Source organism: Triticum aestivum, chromosome 5A (assembly GCF_018294505.1).
Source record: "Triticum aestivum cultivar Chinese Spring chromosome 5A, IWGSC CS RefSeq v2.1, whole genome shotgun sequence".
Taxonomy (NCBI): Eukaryota; Viridiplantae; Streptophyta; class Magnoliopsida; order Poales; family Poaceae; genus Triticum; species Triticum aestivum.
In genome coordinates, this window is record NC_057806.1 from 134,249,632 (window position 1) to 134,267,566 (window position 17,935).

A 17,935-nucleotide genomic window follows, 5' to 3' on the forward strand; every position below is an offset into this window, starting at 1 on the left:
CAGCCGGACTGGGTAGAGCAGCAGTTGCAGAAGCAGCGGCGCAGCAAGGGGAGGCGCGGTCGCGCGCGCGAGGTGCCGCAGGGGAGGCGCGACCAGGGCTGTGGCGAGCGAGCGTGGGGCACGCGGCGTAGCCGACAGCGGTGGGGGCGCTCGGTCGGGGCGACCTCGGCGAGCAGTGGCGGACGCGGACGGGGGAGGCGCGGGGAGGTAGCGAGCGGACATGGACGGGGCACTCGCGAGCAGCAGCGTGCGCGCGAGGTAGGGGCGTGGCCTGGGGCGCGTCAAGGACAGCCAGGGGCGTGACGACCGGAGCTCCGGCGATCCGGACATGGCGACGTAGCGCGGGGCGGCGGCTAACGGCGATGGAACGGGGCAGGAAAAGGGGGATCCGAACGAGGGGCTCACCGCGAAGCTGTAGACGTGCTCGGGGAGGGTCGGGGTGGACCGGAGAGGTGGCTATGACTGTGAGGTTGTGGCAGCTGAACAGAGGAGACAACGATGACGTCGGCAACACAGCGTCCCGACTCGAGCTGGTGCCCTGAACGGACGAAGCCAGCCTCGGCGGACCTCCTGGGCGTGCTTACGCACGCCGGAGATGTCGATGGCCGCGAAAACGACGGCGAGGCAGCGGTGATCGCACAAGCTCGCGAGCTCGAATTCGAGCTAGAGAGAAGGGGGCGATGGGGAATCGAGGGGGGAAAGCAAGAGGGCACTCTAGGGTTTCCGTTCGACGTTTTTGTAGGGCTCGGGAGGGGCACGTGGTGGCCATCCGGCCATGGTGGCCGTGGATGGCCTCCACGCCATGGCCACTGCCTCCTCTGTACGTTTAGGTGGAAGAAAGGCCAGGGTGGGCTGGGCCAGATACACTGTAGTTGTAGAGGGCCCATCTGTACGGTAGGTTTAAGTCTTTCGTTCCTTTTTATTTTTTTTATTTTCCAGTTTTCTTTTATTAGTCATTGTTTTGCCATTTAAGTTAATAACAACTGACTTCCGTAGCCCTTGAAATTCTACACATAAATACTAGACACTATATCAAGACCACACACAAGCTTTGGTAAAATTTGAAAAAGCCTAAACATTTATTTAAACTGAAATGGATCAATTAACCGTTGCTAGCTCAGTTTTAATTAGGTTAGGGAAATATTAGTAATTCAAACAATGTTGGTTTATTCATGATAATTAGTTAATGAATCTTTGCAACACCACCAACATTTTTATTTGACAGTTTGAAGAAATAAGAATTTGACATGTTATTTGAAATTTGAATTTGACTCGGTTTTTATCAAGTGGCAAAATGTCTTTAACAGAACATGATTACATGGCACATTAGGGTGAGGTTACTGTAGCTTAATTATCGGGACGTCACACAGAAAGAGAGAGCGACACTTAGGTGCTTCTATAGGAGAGGGACCGGGTGGCGGCGGAGAAGGAGTTACTGGCGGAGGAGAAGACGGCTAGGTTGTTGGAGGATGAGAGGGCACAGAATGAGGCGGCTCACTGGGCCATGTACGAGCTCCTCGTGGTAAGTTTCTTCTGCATATTAGCCGAATCATGCATGTAATGTTTGTTTCATTACTAACTAATATGACTCACTCATCAAAACCAAATGTGCAGTCTATGTGCGAGAAGACCGGTCAGACCGCTCCGCTGATGCTAGTCATTACTGTGGAGGGAACTGTGAGTTTCATTTGAATTACTAGTCTTAACATTTGAGTGTCATCATGCTAATGAGACATTGCAAATGATCTTTCGTGCAGCAGAACTCCCGAGCCACATCGCACACCCCTTCTCTAGGGCAACCTTCTCCAGGTGAAGGCCAGAGCAACCCCAATGCTTCACCTCCATGATGACGATGACGGTAAGTTTTCTCTAGTGTTTTGCTTAACAATGCATACTTAGCTTCATACATGCTAGTTATCCCTATTATGCCGCATACTTAGCTTATTTTCCCCAAAAAAGACATACATAGCTAAGTATCCTCCAAAATGACATAATTAGCTTAGTTAGTTTGTTTATGACATAATTAGCTTAGTTACGTCTGTTATGACATAATAACCTTGGTTAGCTCATAAATGTCATATACTTAGCTTATTTTCCTCCAAAATGACATAATAAGCCAAGTTAGCTCTAAAATAACCTATACTTACCTAAGTTAGCTCAAAAATAGCATAATTACCTAGGTTAGCACAAAAATGACCTATACTTACCTTATTTTCCTCCAAATTTACATAATAAGCTTAGTTAGCTCAAAATAGCACAATTGCCTAAGTTAACTCAATAATGACCTATACTTACCTTATTTTCCTTCAAAATGACATAATAAGCTTAGTTAGCTCTAAAATGACATAATTACCTAAGTTAGCTCTAAAATGACACAAATAAGGAATAAGAAGGAGAAAAACAAGGAAGAGGAGAAAAAGAAAGAATAGAAGAAGAAAGAGAAGAAAAAGAAAGAATAAAAGAAGAAGAACGAGAAGGAAAAGGATAAAAAGATAGAAGAGAAGAAGAAAGATGAGAAAAATAGAGAAGAAGAAAATATATTGTTATTCTTCCTTTTTCTCTTCTTTCTTTTTCTCCATCTTCTACTCCTTCTTATTCTTATTCTTCTTTCTTTCTTTCTTTCTTCTTTTTCTTCTTCTTCTTCTTATTCTTCTTCTTCTTCTTCTTCTTCTTCTTCTTCTTCTTCTTCTTTCTTTCTTTCTTTCTTTCTTTCTTTACGTATGGATGAACTCTGTGAAACTATGTATGTATTGGATCTTTTAATATCCTATGTGTTATCTTGTTCAATATTTCACAATGATGTTGGATACTGGCCTATGCTTCAACTTGAAACTATATATATCATATATGTGTTTTGAAAATGCAGGGAAATAACAGAAAACAGACAAAATAGTGGCAATACAGGCACTTTGTCGTCGGCCAACGGGCGGCAAAGGCCTTTGCCGTCGGTAGGCAGACGAGAACGGTGCCACATGGTAGCAAGCTGTGCAACCTGGGAGCACTAGGTCTGACCTATTTGGTCATTCTACCGTCAACTGGCACACAATAAAGAAAATACAGGCAGACGACAAAGATAGAGCAGGAGTGACGTGTGCCACAGGTAAGCTGATGTGAGCCAGCAGACGACAAAGGAAAGTGTACGTCTGCTGTTAGCTGGCAGACGACAAAGTCTGTTGTTAGCCACCTAATTGGGCTAACAGCTATACGTTGTTGTCCAGGAGCTTTGCCGTCAGCTTGGCCAGGAAGACTGACGACAAACATCTTTTCTGTCCGTTGTGCTTCTGCCGACGACAAATTAGCTCATTACCGTGACTTTCAGTGCTGAAAATGGGGCCGTCGGCCAGCAGACGACAAAGGTGTTTGTCATCCGTGGGCTGGTCCTTTGCCGTCTGCTATGGCAGACGGCAAAGTAGTTGATTCCTGTAGTGCAAAGCCTTCATGATTAATTTATTTTACCACTTCTTGATAGTCCGATGCTACAAAGACTTTTGTTAAATGCAGATCCTCAGCCATAGCAAGTGCTTCATGACATGCATACGCCTTTAGCATTGTAGGGTCAACCATACTTTGGATGACAACCGTCGATTCCCCCATAAACAATCCTTGTTCATCTCTAGCAACTACTGTAATAACTTTAATATTTGATAATTTGTCCACAACCCCATCCACATTAATTTTTGCAAGTCCTTGTGGTGGTGCATCCATGGTAGCTTAGCTTGTCGTCGTGCTTAACTCCTTGTTTCTTCTCGGGGTACCAGAGATCGTAGTTCATCAAGGTACCTTGTTATAAACACGTGAGTTGATAGTGGTGATTGAAACTCCTCATGAATAGCCTTTTGCCTATCCCACCATATAGACAAGTACCTCGACAAATTGCTCTTGGGAAAGAGTGCTACTAAGCGTGAACAACCAAAGTTTGGGGTTTGTGGTTTCATCCGCATATAGAGGCAGAACTGAGTCATCTTCCTTTAAAGCCCAAACACTCTTAGCCATCCAGCAGTCAAGCAAAGAATGACCTCATGAATCAATCACAACGCTGCATATGGGGCATGCCAAAGACGTTGCCATCTTTCTTGAGACATGCTCCCGCCCCTTAGAGAGGGAAGGAGCTTGCCAATCTTCATGCAAAAATCCGAAGTTTGAAGGGATACATTTTTTGTCTAAACACACTTCTCTTTATTGATCAAAATTAAGGATCATGAGGATATAATTTATATTTGGTGGGTTAGGAGCCAAAAATGGCGTCCTACTGAAAGTCCTAAAGCATGTCTAGCAAGGCTATGTGCCTCTATGTTGGTCTCACATCCTTCAAATATGAAGGAACACTTGGTGAACTGGCGTGACGTAGCTTGAATCTCCTTGATGATTATAGCATATCTCCCTCCTGTATCTCTAAGTATGTCATTGATCACTCCCTGACGATGAGAGGATATTGTCACATGTGATGATGACAAATCATGTGCGAGAGCTAATGCTTCCCAGATCGCCAAGGCTTCGAGTTTGGCCGGGTCGGACACCTCAGAACACACAACTGCAAAAGTCCCCAAGCACTTACCCGTACAGTCCCTGCAAAGAACACTTCCCGTCTTTGGAATTTCTAGATGTGGCACCATTCACTTCAATCTTTTGCATAGCCTTGAGCAGGAGGAGACCAACATCGTGGGTATGAGGGGCCTTGGTCTTAAGAACAGAAGGACTCGTCGAACTACACATCTCTAGTTCATGTATATAGTTGCTCACGAATTGATTTGTTGCATGTGGGGATTGGAAAACCTGCTCATGTAATGCCTTGCGCCGGGTGTGCCATGTTGCCCATAAAACGACCAAAATTCTAGTGAAATTCTTGGACTGGAGTATATCCATCAATGAAAAAAGCCATCGGTTTGCATCCGGCTCGTGATTTGCAAAAACAACTTCCTATAGATCCTGATCTTCGAGAGCCCAAATGCACCTAGCCGTATTACATTCGAGCAACGAATAACGCCAAGATTCATCTGATTCGCACAGTCCACAAGCAATTTGAGTAGACATGTTGCGATGATGCAAGAAGTTTGCCGTCGGTAAGATTGTTGGGCCAACCTCCATAGAATTTTTTAAATCTTAGCAGGCACATCTATTTTCCACATCTTTGACCATGCCTTTGTCTTAACCTCGGAATTAGATGTATCCACATGCCCCTCTAGCCACGGCTCGCGTCTATTTCATATCAACTAGCATCTGATAGGCCGACCTGACAGAGAAAAGTCTGTTCCTCTTATAAGTCCAGGACCAAAAATCATCAATATTCCTCGTGCACAATGAAATAACGTGAATAATCTCAATATTCATGGGTAGAAACTTCTGAGCCAACCGATCAGTATCCCACTCCGTATTAGTTGTGATGAGCTCATAAACTATATGAGGGGGATTTGCAGCAAGGCAACCAATCGGGCGCATGTCAAAATCTCGTGGGAGCCCGTTTTGTTGCCATACCAGAGTTTTTTTTGGCCGTTTCCAATGCGACTAATCAATCCTTGAGTCATTGTATCTCTCCCTTCAAGGATGGATCTCCATAGCTGGGATGGTGAGCTCCCCAACTCCGCTTTAAAAAAATTACAATTCGTGAAGTACTTTGCCTTTAGAAACCTTGCACTAAGAGACGATAGTTCCATAAGTATCCTCCACGCCTGACACGTCAGAAGTGCCAAATTAAACAACTCTATGTCACGAAAACCGAGGCCAACGCAATGCTTTGGTCTCGCTATAACACTTCGGGACATTTAACTTGGCTTCCTCTTCTCTTCCTTTGATCCCCACCAAAACTTGCGAATGAGAGAGTTGATATGCTCGCGTAAACCACGGGGAAGCTTAAAACACGACATGGAGTACACCAGGACTTTTTTTTGAGTAACCAGTTTTGAGGGATACATTTTTTTTTTTTGAGTAACCAGTTTTGAAGGATACATTTTTTTGTTGAGTAACCAGTTTTGAGGGATACATAAATGAAAGTAGGCATACCGGGCCGGATAGGCTACGGTAACCGGCCCAAAGACCATGGGATAATTCTTCTTCTTCTTCTTCCCCTGGGCAGTTGGGCTCCTAGGGTTTGAACGAGCACACGAGCCACCAGCCCACCACCACCACCACTATCACCCACCATGAAACGGTCGCCACCACGCGATGACGCGGCGGCGGCGGGCAGCAGCGGAGGAGGAGGGTTCAACAAGGGGAAGGGGAGGTGGGGCGGGAAGAAGCGGAACGAGCAGCGGCTGGGAGGCAGCGGCGGGGCGCTCTCCCTCGCGGCCTTCGCCAACGCCAAGTCCAGGACCACCGGCTACAACCCGGCACTCATCAGTGAGTAACTGCTGCCTTCGTGCCCTGACGCTGGTGCGGAAACCGCACGCGACCTGTCTGTCTGTCTGTTGCGTGTAATGTTTTGCTATAATTTCTCGCCAAGTTGTTTCCTCTACCGGATTGCTGGATAAGATTTTGTCTTGCTTGTCCCCAAATGCTCGAGGGTTTTGATTAATTTTGAATGCCGACTAGTAATTTCGTAGTTACTATGTCTGTGTTACCCTGTTGGAATTACGAGTAAATCTATTGTTTTAGGACTTCGAGCATAGGAACACAATCTTCTCATTTTGTCTCCTTGGTTTGCTATGTGCTCACTTAGCCTAGTTTGATCATGAATTTTGATGAAAGCTCATCGTAATTTGAGTGCGCTGGGGGAGACGGTCAACCGGGGTTCATCTACATGATTCAGAAACATTGATGAAATTGGAGAAAGAAAGTCGTTCAGACTTGAAGATGTATTAACCTTACTAGAATAGTATTTCCTCATCTAAGTTTTTGTTTTCGTGGACAGTTTTCTCACTGGAAATTTACTATCACAGCCGTTCATGTTCAATTTGGCACCTAACGTATTACTCAAAATGAGTTTCTGTTACCTGATAGCTGAAATCATATAGCGTGCTTAAACATGTTTGAATTCACTCTAGTACTTGCTGCTTAATACAATATCTGTTTCTGGTACTTGCCATGTAAATTTGACCTGTTTGTCAAAGATTTTTTCTTTTGTGTGTGTGTCCATTTCAAATCATATGCCTATATGATATGTGCTGCTTTTCATCTGGTTATTGCAGTCGTGTTCCTAGTTATCAGCAGAACTGATTTGGTATTAATCATTACTCTCATTTGCAGAGAAGCAGAAGGAGTTCTACAGGAATGCTAAATTGATTAGCAAGTACAAGAAGTCGAAGAAGCACCAAAATCAGTCAAACTATCCTCCACAATTTCCAACCCTTGAGGTAATTCTCCTCGGTACCAACCACCAAGGCTGTTTTATGTTTAAAGTGATAATTTGACCAAAGTGGATAGCGGAAGTTGTGATGGGCTTATATATTCCTTTATTTTTGACAATGAAAACGTGAATAATTTTAGAGGACAAGGCCACTTATCTTGTTTGTTCTACAAGTGTACAGGTAGTTTTTGTGTCTTGATGCAATTTACATTTACAGGAAGGAGGTGCTGATGCATCGGATGTGCCAAAACCACATGATAAGAGGAAGAAGCGCACTTCACAAAGCTTGAATGTGGAGTACGAGAAGAAACGTGTAGAGGACGAGAAGGCAAAGAAGGAGCGGGATGCGATGATACAGGCCAAGAAGGAGGAGCGAGAGAAGTCTGAAGCAAAGAGAAAGGAGCTTAGGGAGAAGATGTTCAAGAGGACACGATCCGGGCAGCCTGTGATGAAATACAGGATTGAGCATCTCTTGGAGACTGCACTAGAAAGCTCAAACAAGTGAGTTATGATATGTTCTAAGACTAATGCCACACTAATTAAAACAAATCAGTCCAGTGCAGTGATAAGTTTGTATTAGTTGATTTCTGTTGCATCAGTTTATACATCTTGGCAATGCATATTTGGATTTCATTGGAATCTCTAGTCAGGATACTGGTGCTTGGCCCACACTATGTTTCTGTTAGGGCTTCTGGATTGGAGATTGTAGCCATGTTTAGTGGGAGCTTGAGGGTCGGAGAGCACTGTGGGTAGTCTAATCTTAGGCAGAGTTTTAAAAAGCACTAGGCGCTAATTATGCGTTTTCCCACTGCCTTGCTTTTCTGCCCAAAGCTTACGCTAATGTGCAATTAAGCGCCAGGCGTTTTGCTATCGCCTAGAGCCTAGGCGCGCCCTTTTTAACTACATTTGTTAGGGATGACACTAAAATCTGTATTGATAGCTTGAGATCCAGGCTTGCATAGGTCAGCCAAGGTCTCAAGAGATATGGCCTGACGAGGTAGGCCCTCGATACAGATCCTAACCCTGTACGTAGACCAAGGACGACTGCAAGTTCAAGCCCCCCACAAGACAGCCATCAGCCTTGAGGATCTCATTCCTGAGCTCTGTAGAGGTGCAGGTGAGGAAGAATTCGCCCACCACATGTGCATCAACCTGGAGATCAACTTGCTCCGTTTTGTGGATGAGGTGCTACTTCGTCCGGAGGTGGACAAGGAGTTGGCTTGCCTCAACGCTTGGATCTGGGCCATGGATCCTAACAAACTCACTCCAGCAGCCTGGTCGTCTGGCATCTTCCTCGAGCCTGATCTTTGGTTTTGACATCGGCGACTCGTGTTTCCCCGAGGATTCTGAGATCTTACCCTGCTGCAATCTCGTGCCTCTGGATGATTCGGAGCCGCTATTCCTGGCAGATAATCCTTACAGTGGACAGAGTGGGGTCCCCTCGGATGCGTCGGCCGGAAGCATTAGCCCTGTCACATGCACTTTCATATGGGAGCTTGTCGTGAAGGACGGTGCACCGCCTAAGCCGACCATCTTCAACAGGTTGCAGTTCGATGACGATCAAGATGACTACCCCATTGCTTCGCAGCAGACTCGGGCCATTATGCCTAGTGCTGCTAACAGCGAGCAGGTTCAGTCGCAGCAGACTGACAGGATGATCACCAAGGACCCGTCCTTTTAACTTGGACTGCTCCCATCGTAGCCCATCCCAGGACAGGCGTTCCTCGGTGGATCCAATGCTAGGCTGCATCATGTCTGCCTACGGTAACGAGTTTGGACGCTTTTCCTGAACTCCGTTTCCAAGGAAAGCGAGCAGGCTCTCGTCACACTCCCCCGACGACCCTATGGTCTGAAGGATAAGAATAATCTGAACATTAACAACAGAGGCAATTGCCACGTCAACTGGCGGCGCGTCTGTCGGCCTATCCAGTTCGGCGGCCTCGGCGTCCATGACCTTGAGCGCATCGGCGTCGCCTTGCGCATGCGGTGGCAATGGCTCAGCCGAGTCTGATAGCAGGGCCTGGAGTGGCCTTGACTTGCAATTCACGCTTGAGGAGGGCGCACTCTTCTTCGCCTCCACTACCATGACAATCGGCAATGGCCAGCACACCCTGTTCTGGGAGGACAGATGGATTGTTGACGTATAATGTGCTGTCTAGTCTCTTCCATCAGACCGGTCTTTTGGTTGCATTGGCTAGAGCATGCACTTCTACATGGTATCAGAGCCAAGAGGTCTTGAGTTCAAGACCCGGTTGGCGCAATTAAATTGCAGCCCATTTTCGGTCCACGTTTAGGCCCGAGAGAGCCACACGTGAGGGGGAGTGTTGACGTATAATGTGCTGTCTAGTCTCTTCCATCAGATCGGTCTTTTGGTTGCATTGGCTAGAGCATGCACTTCTACATGGATCAACGGGCGTGCGATCTGTGAGATTGCGCCTCTCCTTTACGCTCACATCCCCAAGCGATGTCGCAAGTCCAGAACTGTCGCGGACGGCCTCCATGCGAACCAATGGGCCACCGACATCCACGGCATGATTGGCATCCCGGAGATTGGCAAATACCTACGCCCTTGGCACATGATCGTCGAAACAGCCCTCAGCGACGCGCCGGACTGCATTCGCTGGAAGTGGACCGCGAACGGCGAGTACTCCGCCAAGTCCGCATACCTTGCCACCTTCCACGGCTCCACCCGATGCCAGGCTTGGAGACTTACCTGGAAGTGCTGGGCACCGCAGTGTGTGCGCTTCTTCCATTGGCTTGCCAACCTTGACCGTTGCTGGACGGCAGACCGCCTAGCGCGACGCAACCTGCCGCACCCACAGCGCTGCCCACTATGCGATCAGGCTCCGGTGACGGTTCATCATCTTCTCCTGGAATGCCCTTTCAGCCGCCAGGTATGGCACGAGATCCTCTCATGGCTGCGCCTCTCCTGCCCGCTGCCCAACGATGATGCCACTCTCCACGACTGGTGGCGCTCTGCAAGACAAGACACCCCTAAACCTATGCACAAGGGATTGGCTTCCGCTGCCTTGTTTATCCCTTGTATGATTTGGAAGCATCGCAATGGATGCGTTTTTGAGGGCGCATCCCCGTCGGCTACCTCCCTGATCGCTAGGATTAAGGAAGAGGCTGCCCTATGGGCCAGAGCTGGAGCTTTAGGACTCCGCGCCATCCTGCCACAGAACCTGGGATGTCCACTAGTGTGCCTGTACTCATCTTGTAAACTCGCCTCCTAGGAGGATTGTACCAAACTCCTTCTTTTCAATACAATGAAACACAAAAGTCTTTTGCGTTTTCTCGAAAAATTAACAACAGAGGCATGGGCTCCTTCAGGGGAATGATGGATCGCCTTGATCCAAAAGAAATCAAGTTAAATGGGAGACACTTTACATGGTCAGCGAAAGATAAGATGTTACTCTTCGTAAGCTGGACAGGGTTTTTCGTTCCCCTGCATGGGATGGCCTCTTCCAGGCATGCACCATGCACGCTATTTCAACAATGATCTCTGGCCATTAACCAATGCTGCTTGTCGGGGAGCAGAATTACAGAACCAACAGGAATTTTCTCACTTCAAATATTTTTAGCTTCAGCTTCCGGGCCTCGAGCAGGTCGTGGCCAATGCGTGGGGTCGGTCGGTCAGGGGATCTTATGCTCTCTGAAATCTTCACATTAAACTCACTAGAACTGTAAAGGCGACCAGGAGATGGAGCAATGAGACGATTGGTAACCTGTGGTTACAGTTTGCGGTGGCCACAGAAATCATCCATTGTTTGGATCTTGCGTAGGAGGAGCGCATGCCGTCTCATCAGGAACTTGATTTTAGGAAGGCTCTCAAGGCTCGGGTTGTTAGAGCATCTACATCAGCACCTTGTAAATCTGGCCTCTCAAACGTCGGGCGCGACTGCGGACCGTGACTGATCACCCCTCATTTGGCTGCCTCTGCAGTCGTTTTCCTCATATCCATGCGACCCATCCAACGTAAACTGACAATTACGTAAATTAACACACTTAGCAACAATTCGGGCATAATTCACATACTAGCAGTCACCGGACAACCAAAAGATCAAAGTTCATCGCTGGACAGTACTAAATTACTATTTCAACAAAGATTGTGATATGTTAGGATCTGATGATATTGGTTGTTGTTAGGGTTTCAGCCAGGTAATCAGCAAGCTTAGCTAGGCTTATCAAACAATAAAGAGCCAAGGAATAAGATCCTCATAGGTGTCGGCACCTCAAGGCTGGCATATGTGCATCAGCGATGTACAGTTGCTAGGTTAGACCTTTGTGATCCACATGTCAATGTGCCAAAGAATCAGAATCAAGTACACACAGTACTGTTAAAATGTACTACTAGGCGCTTCCACACCTCTCCAGTTGCATTTCAAAAGTATTTGCTAGTACATCTCTCACATATTCAGGTGTACATAAAATGCAGTCTTTCTGTCAGCGTGCCGCACATGTAAACTTCAGAGTTTCTATGTTTTGGGCAATGTGAGGTGCATGCTAGATTCATCTGAAGAGCTGCACTACACATTCTTCTTGCAGGAGCCAAGGCTAGCCCTTGAGAGGGTGGGGAGCCAAGAATTGATGAAGAACCATAAGATCCTTGAGGAGCTAGCTATGGAGGTTGCTACTACATAACACTAGCCTTTTCTTTCCAGGTGAAGAGTATCAAGGCAAATCTAGAGGATAAAGGATATCTATATCAAGACATATATTCTATTCTTAAGTGCTGGGATGTTTGCGTCATGTGTTAAAACTGCAGTTTTTTTTTGGAAAAAACACCCTGGTAATATATATCTGACTTTGTGTAGATGCTTGTACCACCATACATGTAGCAACTGTGTGGTGTCACATGCAACATCTCTCTCTCCCTCTCTCCGTGCTTTCCTTTGCTTCGGCAGAGCTTTTTAGTAGGATCGATTCGGTGAGGATGTCAAAGAAAAAGCAAGGATGACACCGCCGTCGGTGTCGCGGCGCCTCATATCTGATACGGCCAGGCCGATGTCGATGATGGGCGTTTCTCAAAGCCCAAGCAGCTAAATCTTGAGAGAAAAAGCAGGCAAGTTGGACATATTCTGTGCTTGCAGATAAGGCAGTGTGAGTGATGAGAGATTGAGGGCCTCTTTGATTCACAGGATTTTTAAAATGAAGGAATAGGAAAAATGTAGGAATAGGGTGACATGTCCCATAATATCCTACAGGATTTGAAAGAATGTTTGATAGCATTAGAAAAAATAAAGGAATTCTACAAAGAGCTTTGAGTGGATGGAAATTTTCTTCCAAAATGTAGTACAAATGGATCATATGGAAAAATTTCTAAGGATGCCAATCCTATGAATCAAATGAGCATCACAGAAAAAATTCCTAAGGGTTTAAATCCTCCAAAAATCCTATGCAATTCCTTTGAATCAAAGGAGCCCTGAGAGCTCTGTCAACGATGCTATTCTCTGAACCTGTGGCGACTCATTGCCGGTTAACCAGAAACCAGGCGAGCCTGAGGTAGCTAGTCGGAATCGGTTTCCTTACAAGCAAAGTATTGGCCGTACCATATCGACATTCCGCGTCATTGTCGATACGGTTCTTGTTGTCGCAGGTTGACACGTTTTCACCATTGCAAGCTTCTGTTCATCTATACTTCCATGAAACTGACAGGAGCACTGCCTTTCAATTAAGTAGAAATGAGTCACTGAGAAAAAGGGCAAATATGTAGAACAGAGTGACCTAGTTAAGTAAAAACCAGCAAAAATCAAGTTGTTCATCTGTTTTCGTACTGAAATTTCATCCCATTGGCTTGGCCGCTTTGAGATAGTATGCATGAGTACACTATCGATGATGAGACTCATATTCCGACCACTTTATTTTCCAAATTTCTACTCGATGCACTGGTGGATATGGGCACTGGTGGATCTTAATCTGTGGCCTGTGCATTCTATCACCCATTACCATACTTGCATGAGTCAATTAGGATTGACCACTCCTTCCAAGTCTTAATTAGTTCTCCTGAAGATTAGTTGGCTTGACAAACAGCCAATAGATAGATCGATTTAAAAGTAGGATCAGTCCGTAGGCATATATACGAGATTCCCTCTAGCTAGGTCAACACTTAGAAAATCAATCGGATTATTCCAGTCGCGTGTTTGGGTCCATGTTGATCAGAACACGGCTCCACTCGTGCATTATCTAATCTCATCTCCTCTTGGATATCAACCAATATGCTTTTGAACAAACCAATGGCGCCAATCCCAGGCATGCTAGCTAGGAGCTTTCATTTATTTTTTCTAGAAAAATCCAAAATGCTCTTTGTGCAATGTTAAAGATGGCTGCTAGATCACACTGATCTGTTCCAAACACTTCCTGATCTTACTTGCACCGGATATTCCAACCCAACCCATGCATGAAGGACACCCTAGCTAGTGCATAGAAAGATCAAAGAAGCACCGCCCTTTTGCAGCTCTATAAAAGGAAGCCACCCCTGTGCTAGTAAACCATCCAGGTTTCCTCTTTGGCACAACACAAGGTAGCAATAACTAGCTAGAGCTACACAAGGCTCAATCACATTTCAAAGTCCTCTTCAAACCTCAAAGCAAAGCACGTTCAGAGATCCGTGCACGTACACACATAACCCATTAGAACTTACTTAGAAGGCAGATGGACTGCGTGATGAAGCTGGCGTCCGAGCGAGCGGTGGTGATCTTCACTTTGAGCTCCTGCTGCATGTGCCATACCATGGCGTGGCTCTTTTGCGACCTGGGTGTCAATGCACTGGTGCATGAGTGTGACGCCCGGATAATCAAGCTACAGTAACCTCTGCTAATGATGCCTCGTCACCACTCTTACTGTTGTAAACCTCGCGATGATTCAATCCCATTCGAATTCAAATTTCAAAATCAAAGCAAACAATAAAAGTTTTTCAAAATTTAAAACAAAAGTGTTCGGGAGATGCCATATTTTACATAGGTCAATATGGTGTAATAAACACAATTTTATAAACTTCCTAAGTATTTTAAAATAAATAAAGACAGAAAAGGAAAATAAATAAAAGAAAGAAACTAACAAAACAAAAAAAAGAAGAAAGAGGGAACCCCCTCCCACGGCCTACTGGCCCAGTTGGCCGGCCCATTCGGGCGCAGGCCCAACCGGCCTCCCCCCTCCCCTTATCCATTCCCCCCCCCCCCCCCCCCCCAAACCCTAACCCACCGTCCACCACTCCCGTCCCCGATCCCCCCCTCACTCCCCTCGCCCCCTGGATCTGGGCGGCGCCCATCCCGTCGCCTCGCACGACCCCCCCACTCCTCCCGCACGAACCCCCCCACTCCTCCCGATCGAGACCCCCACTCCCTCTCGTTCTCCAGCGACACCGAGCACCCTCCGCCCGATCACTTGCCGCGCTGGAGCCCCACCTCGCCGGCGAGCCCGCGCCCGAGGACCGCGCCTCCGCCCTACAGCACCTCGCCGCCGTTCGCCGGACGCGACCCCGACGCCTCCCCGAGTCCGCTGCCATTGCCCTACGACTCCGCGTGCCTCGCCTGCTGCTGCCGACGATTGACGCTGCCGCTGCCTCCTTCCTTCGCGCTCCACCGCTGCATGATGCTGCTGTTGCTGCCTCGCTGCTAGGCGCTGCCGCTCTCCCGCCGCGGCACCGCATCGACGCCGCCCCCTTTTTGTTGTGACCACGAACCGCCGTGAACGTCGCCGGCCTCCTCTGTGAGGCTGGGCATGTGAGGCCTCGCATGGGTCGATGACAAGTGGGCCCCAGCCCAGAACGTTGTTTAAAAAAATCAATTAATTAAAATTTAAAATTAAATGAGTAAATAAAATTAATTAAGTAAATAATAATTAAAATAATTATTTTGTTAATTAAATGAATTAACTTAATTAATCCTGATAATTAACCTGCTAATTACCTAATTAGTCAATTAGTCAACACTGTCAGAAACTGACATGTGGGTCCCCTGCCTAGTCGACCAGTCAACAGTTGACCTGGTCAACGGGGTCCATTGTCAGCCTCTAGTGGCCCTGCTGTGTGCACTCTGCTGGGTGCACATAGCAATTTCACCTTTTTTTTAATTAATAATAATTTCAGAATAGTGTTTAAAACTTTGAAAAATCATATCTTTTAATCCGTAGCTCGGAAAAAACTTTGTACATGAAAGTTGCTCGGAACGACGAGACGATTCCGGATACGCAACCCGTTCGTCCGGCACGCAACCCTAGCATAGAGAACGCGTAACTTTCCCCCTCCGGCTCCTCTTCCCGAAAACGCGAAACACCGGGGATAATTTCCCGGATGTTCCCCCCTTCACCGGTACCACCTCGTACCGTGTTAGGGCACCCCTAGCACCGATACTTGTCATGTCATGCATCGCTATGCATCTGTTTGCTTAAATATTTATTGTTCTTCCCCTCTTCTCTCGCTAGACACCGAGACCGACGCCGCTACTGGTGCCCCGACCGACTACGCTGTTGACGACCCCTCTCTCTTGCCAGAGCAACCAGGCAAGCCCCCCCTTTGATCACCAGATATCACCTACTCTTCTCTATACTGCTTGCATTAGAGTAGTGTAGCATGTTACTGCTTTCTGTTAATCCTATTCTGATGCATAGCCTGTCCTTGCTACTACTGTTGATACCTTTACCTGCAATCCTACTTGCTTAGTATAGGATGCTAGTAGTACCATCTGTGGCCCTACATCCTTGTCCGTCTGCCACGCTATACTACCGGGCCGTGAACACTCGGGAGGTGATCACGGGTATATACTATATACTTTATACATGATACATGTGGTGATTAAAGACGGGTCGGCTCGTAGGAGCACCCGCGAGTGGATCTTTGAGGCGGAGCGACAGGGCAGGTTCCGACCACCTAGGAGAGAGGTGGGCCTGGCCCTGATCGGCGTTCGCGGATACTTAACACGCTTAACGAGATCTGGGTATTTGATCTGAGTCTGGCCATTTGGTCTATACGCACTAACCATCTACGTGGGAGTAGTTATGGGTATCCCGGCGTCGTGGTATCAGCCGAAGCCTTCGTGACGTCAGCGACTGAGTGACGCGCGCCGGATTGGACTGGAACGCCATTAGGCTAGGTCTGCTTCCGGCCGCGTACGCAACGTGCAGGTGTGCAAAGGGCGATGGGCCCAGACCCCTGTGCCATAGGATTTAGACCGACGTGCTGACCTCTCTGTTGTGCCTAGGTAGGGCTGCGACGTGTTGATCTTCCGAGGCCGGGCATGACCCAGGAAAGTGTGTCCGGCCAAATGGGATCGAGCGTGTTGGGGAATGTGGTGCACCCCTGCAGGGAAGTTAATCTATTCGAATAGCCGTGATCTTCGGTAACATGACGATTTGGAGTTGTACCTTGACCTTATGACAACTAGAACCGGATACTTAATAAAACACACCCTTCCAAGTGCCAGATACAACCGATGATCGCTCTCTCACAGGGCGACGAGGGGAGGATCATCGGTTAGGTTTATGCTATGCGATGCTACTTGGAGGACTTCAGTCTACTCTCTTCTACATGCTGCAAGACGGAGGCTGCCAGAAGCGTAGTCTTCGACAAGATTAGCTATCCCCCCTCTTATTCTGGCTTTCTGCAGTTCAGTCCACCGATATGGCCCTTTTCACTTTTACCCATGCATATGTAGTGTAGCTCCTTGCTTGCGAGTACTTTGGATGAGTACTCACGGTTGCTTTCTCCCTCTTTTCCCCTATCCCTTCTACCTGGTTGTCGCAACCAGATGTTGGAGCCCAGGAGCCAGACGCCACCATCGACGACGACTCCTATTACACCGGAGGTGCCTACTACTACGTGCTGCCCGCTGATGACGACCAGGAGTAGTTAGGAGGATCCCAGGCAGGAGGCCTGCGCCTCTTTCGATCTGTATCCCAGTTTGTGCTAGCCTTCTTAAGGCAAACTTGTTTAACTTATGTCTGTACTCAGATATTGTTGCTTCCGCTGACTCGTCTATGATCGAGCTTTTGTATTCGAGCCCTCGAGGCCCCTGGCTTGTAATATGATGCTTGTATGACTTATTTTATTTGTAGAGTTGTGTTGTGATATCTTCCCGTGAGTCCCTGATCTTGATCGTACACGTTTGCGTGTATGATTAGTGTACGATTGAATCGGGGGCGTCACAATGAGCTCGACCAAGACCCCAGGGGAAAGGAGATGGAGAGAGCTCTCCTCAAGATGCTCGGGAAAGGCCCATCTGTTCCAGTGGTGTTCATCGGCGGGAAGCTTGTCGGCGGGACAAACAGGGTCATGTCCATGCATCTTAGCGGCGAGCTCGTCCCAATGCTGAGGAATGCAGGTGCCCTCTGGCTATAGAGGAATGCAGGTGCCACCTGAGAAATAAAATTTTGTCAAAGAGTGTCAAGTATATGCATTTTCTTAGAATAACCTAACTAATGGCCTGGTTAGCATCGATCGAACTGGTTTTTTCAATCCTGTTCCGACAATAGCAAGGCTTATAGCTTGCTAGGAGCGAGTTTTACGTACGAGCGACGTTCGTGTCGTAATCCCAGCGCTATTTGTGCAGGTGTACAATCTTTTCTCAAAGAACCTGCACAACCTTTTCTCAAAGAGCTAGTTGATAAATAAATGTATAAACAGTTCATTATCAAATGATATGTGCACATCTCTAACCT

General features: G+C 47.2%; 2 protein-coding genes across 4 annotated transcripts; both read left to right on the forward strand.

Moving 5' to 3' along the window:
- The first annotated feature begins 6,007 nt into the window (after positions 1 to 6,007).
- Positions 6,008 to 12,095, forward strand: LOC123102635 (rRNA-processing protein FYV7). Of its 2 annotated transcripts, XM_044524053.1 has the most exons (4): positions 6,008 to 6,333; positions 7,180 to 7,286; positions 7,497 to 7,780; positions 11,828 to 12,095. In XM_044524053.1, the coding sequence occupies exons 1-4, from the start codon at positions 6,138 to 6,140 to the stop codon at positions 11,838 to 11,840; spliced, it is 600 nt and encodes a 199-aa protein (XP_044379988.1). In that variant the 5' UTR covers positions 6,008 to 6,137; the 3' UTR covers positions 11,841 to 12,095. The 2 variants fall into 2 exon arrangements, with proteins under 2 accessions (XP_044379988.1, XP_044379989.1); XM_044524054.1 differs by lacking the exon at positions 11,828 to 12,095 and having other exon boundaries at positions 6,018 to 6,333; positions 7,497 to 7,918.
- Positions 12,096 to 13,933: 1,838 nt separating this feature from the next.
- LOC123102637 (putative glutaredoxin-C14) lies at positions 13,934 to 17,615 on the forward strand. 2 transcript variants are annotated; one of them, XM_044524055.1, is made up of 3 exons: positions 13,934 to 14,058; position 15,841; positions 17,430 to 17,615. In XM_044524055.1, exons 1-3 carry the CDS (start codon positions 13,934 to 13,936, stop codon positions 17,613 to 17,615), a joined length of 312 nt encoding a protein of 103 aa, XP_044379990.1. The 2 variants fall into 2 exon arrangements, with proteins under 2 accessions (XP_044379990.1, XP_044379991.1); XM_044524056.1 differs by lacking the exon at position 15,841 and adding an exon at positions 17,188 to 17,205 and having other exon boundaries at positions 17,447 to 17,615.
- Positions 17,616 to 17,935: the final 320 nt, after the last annotated feature.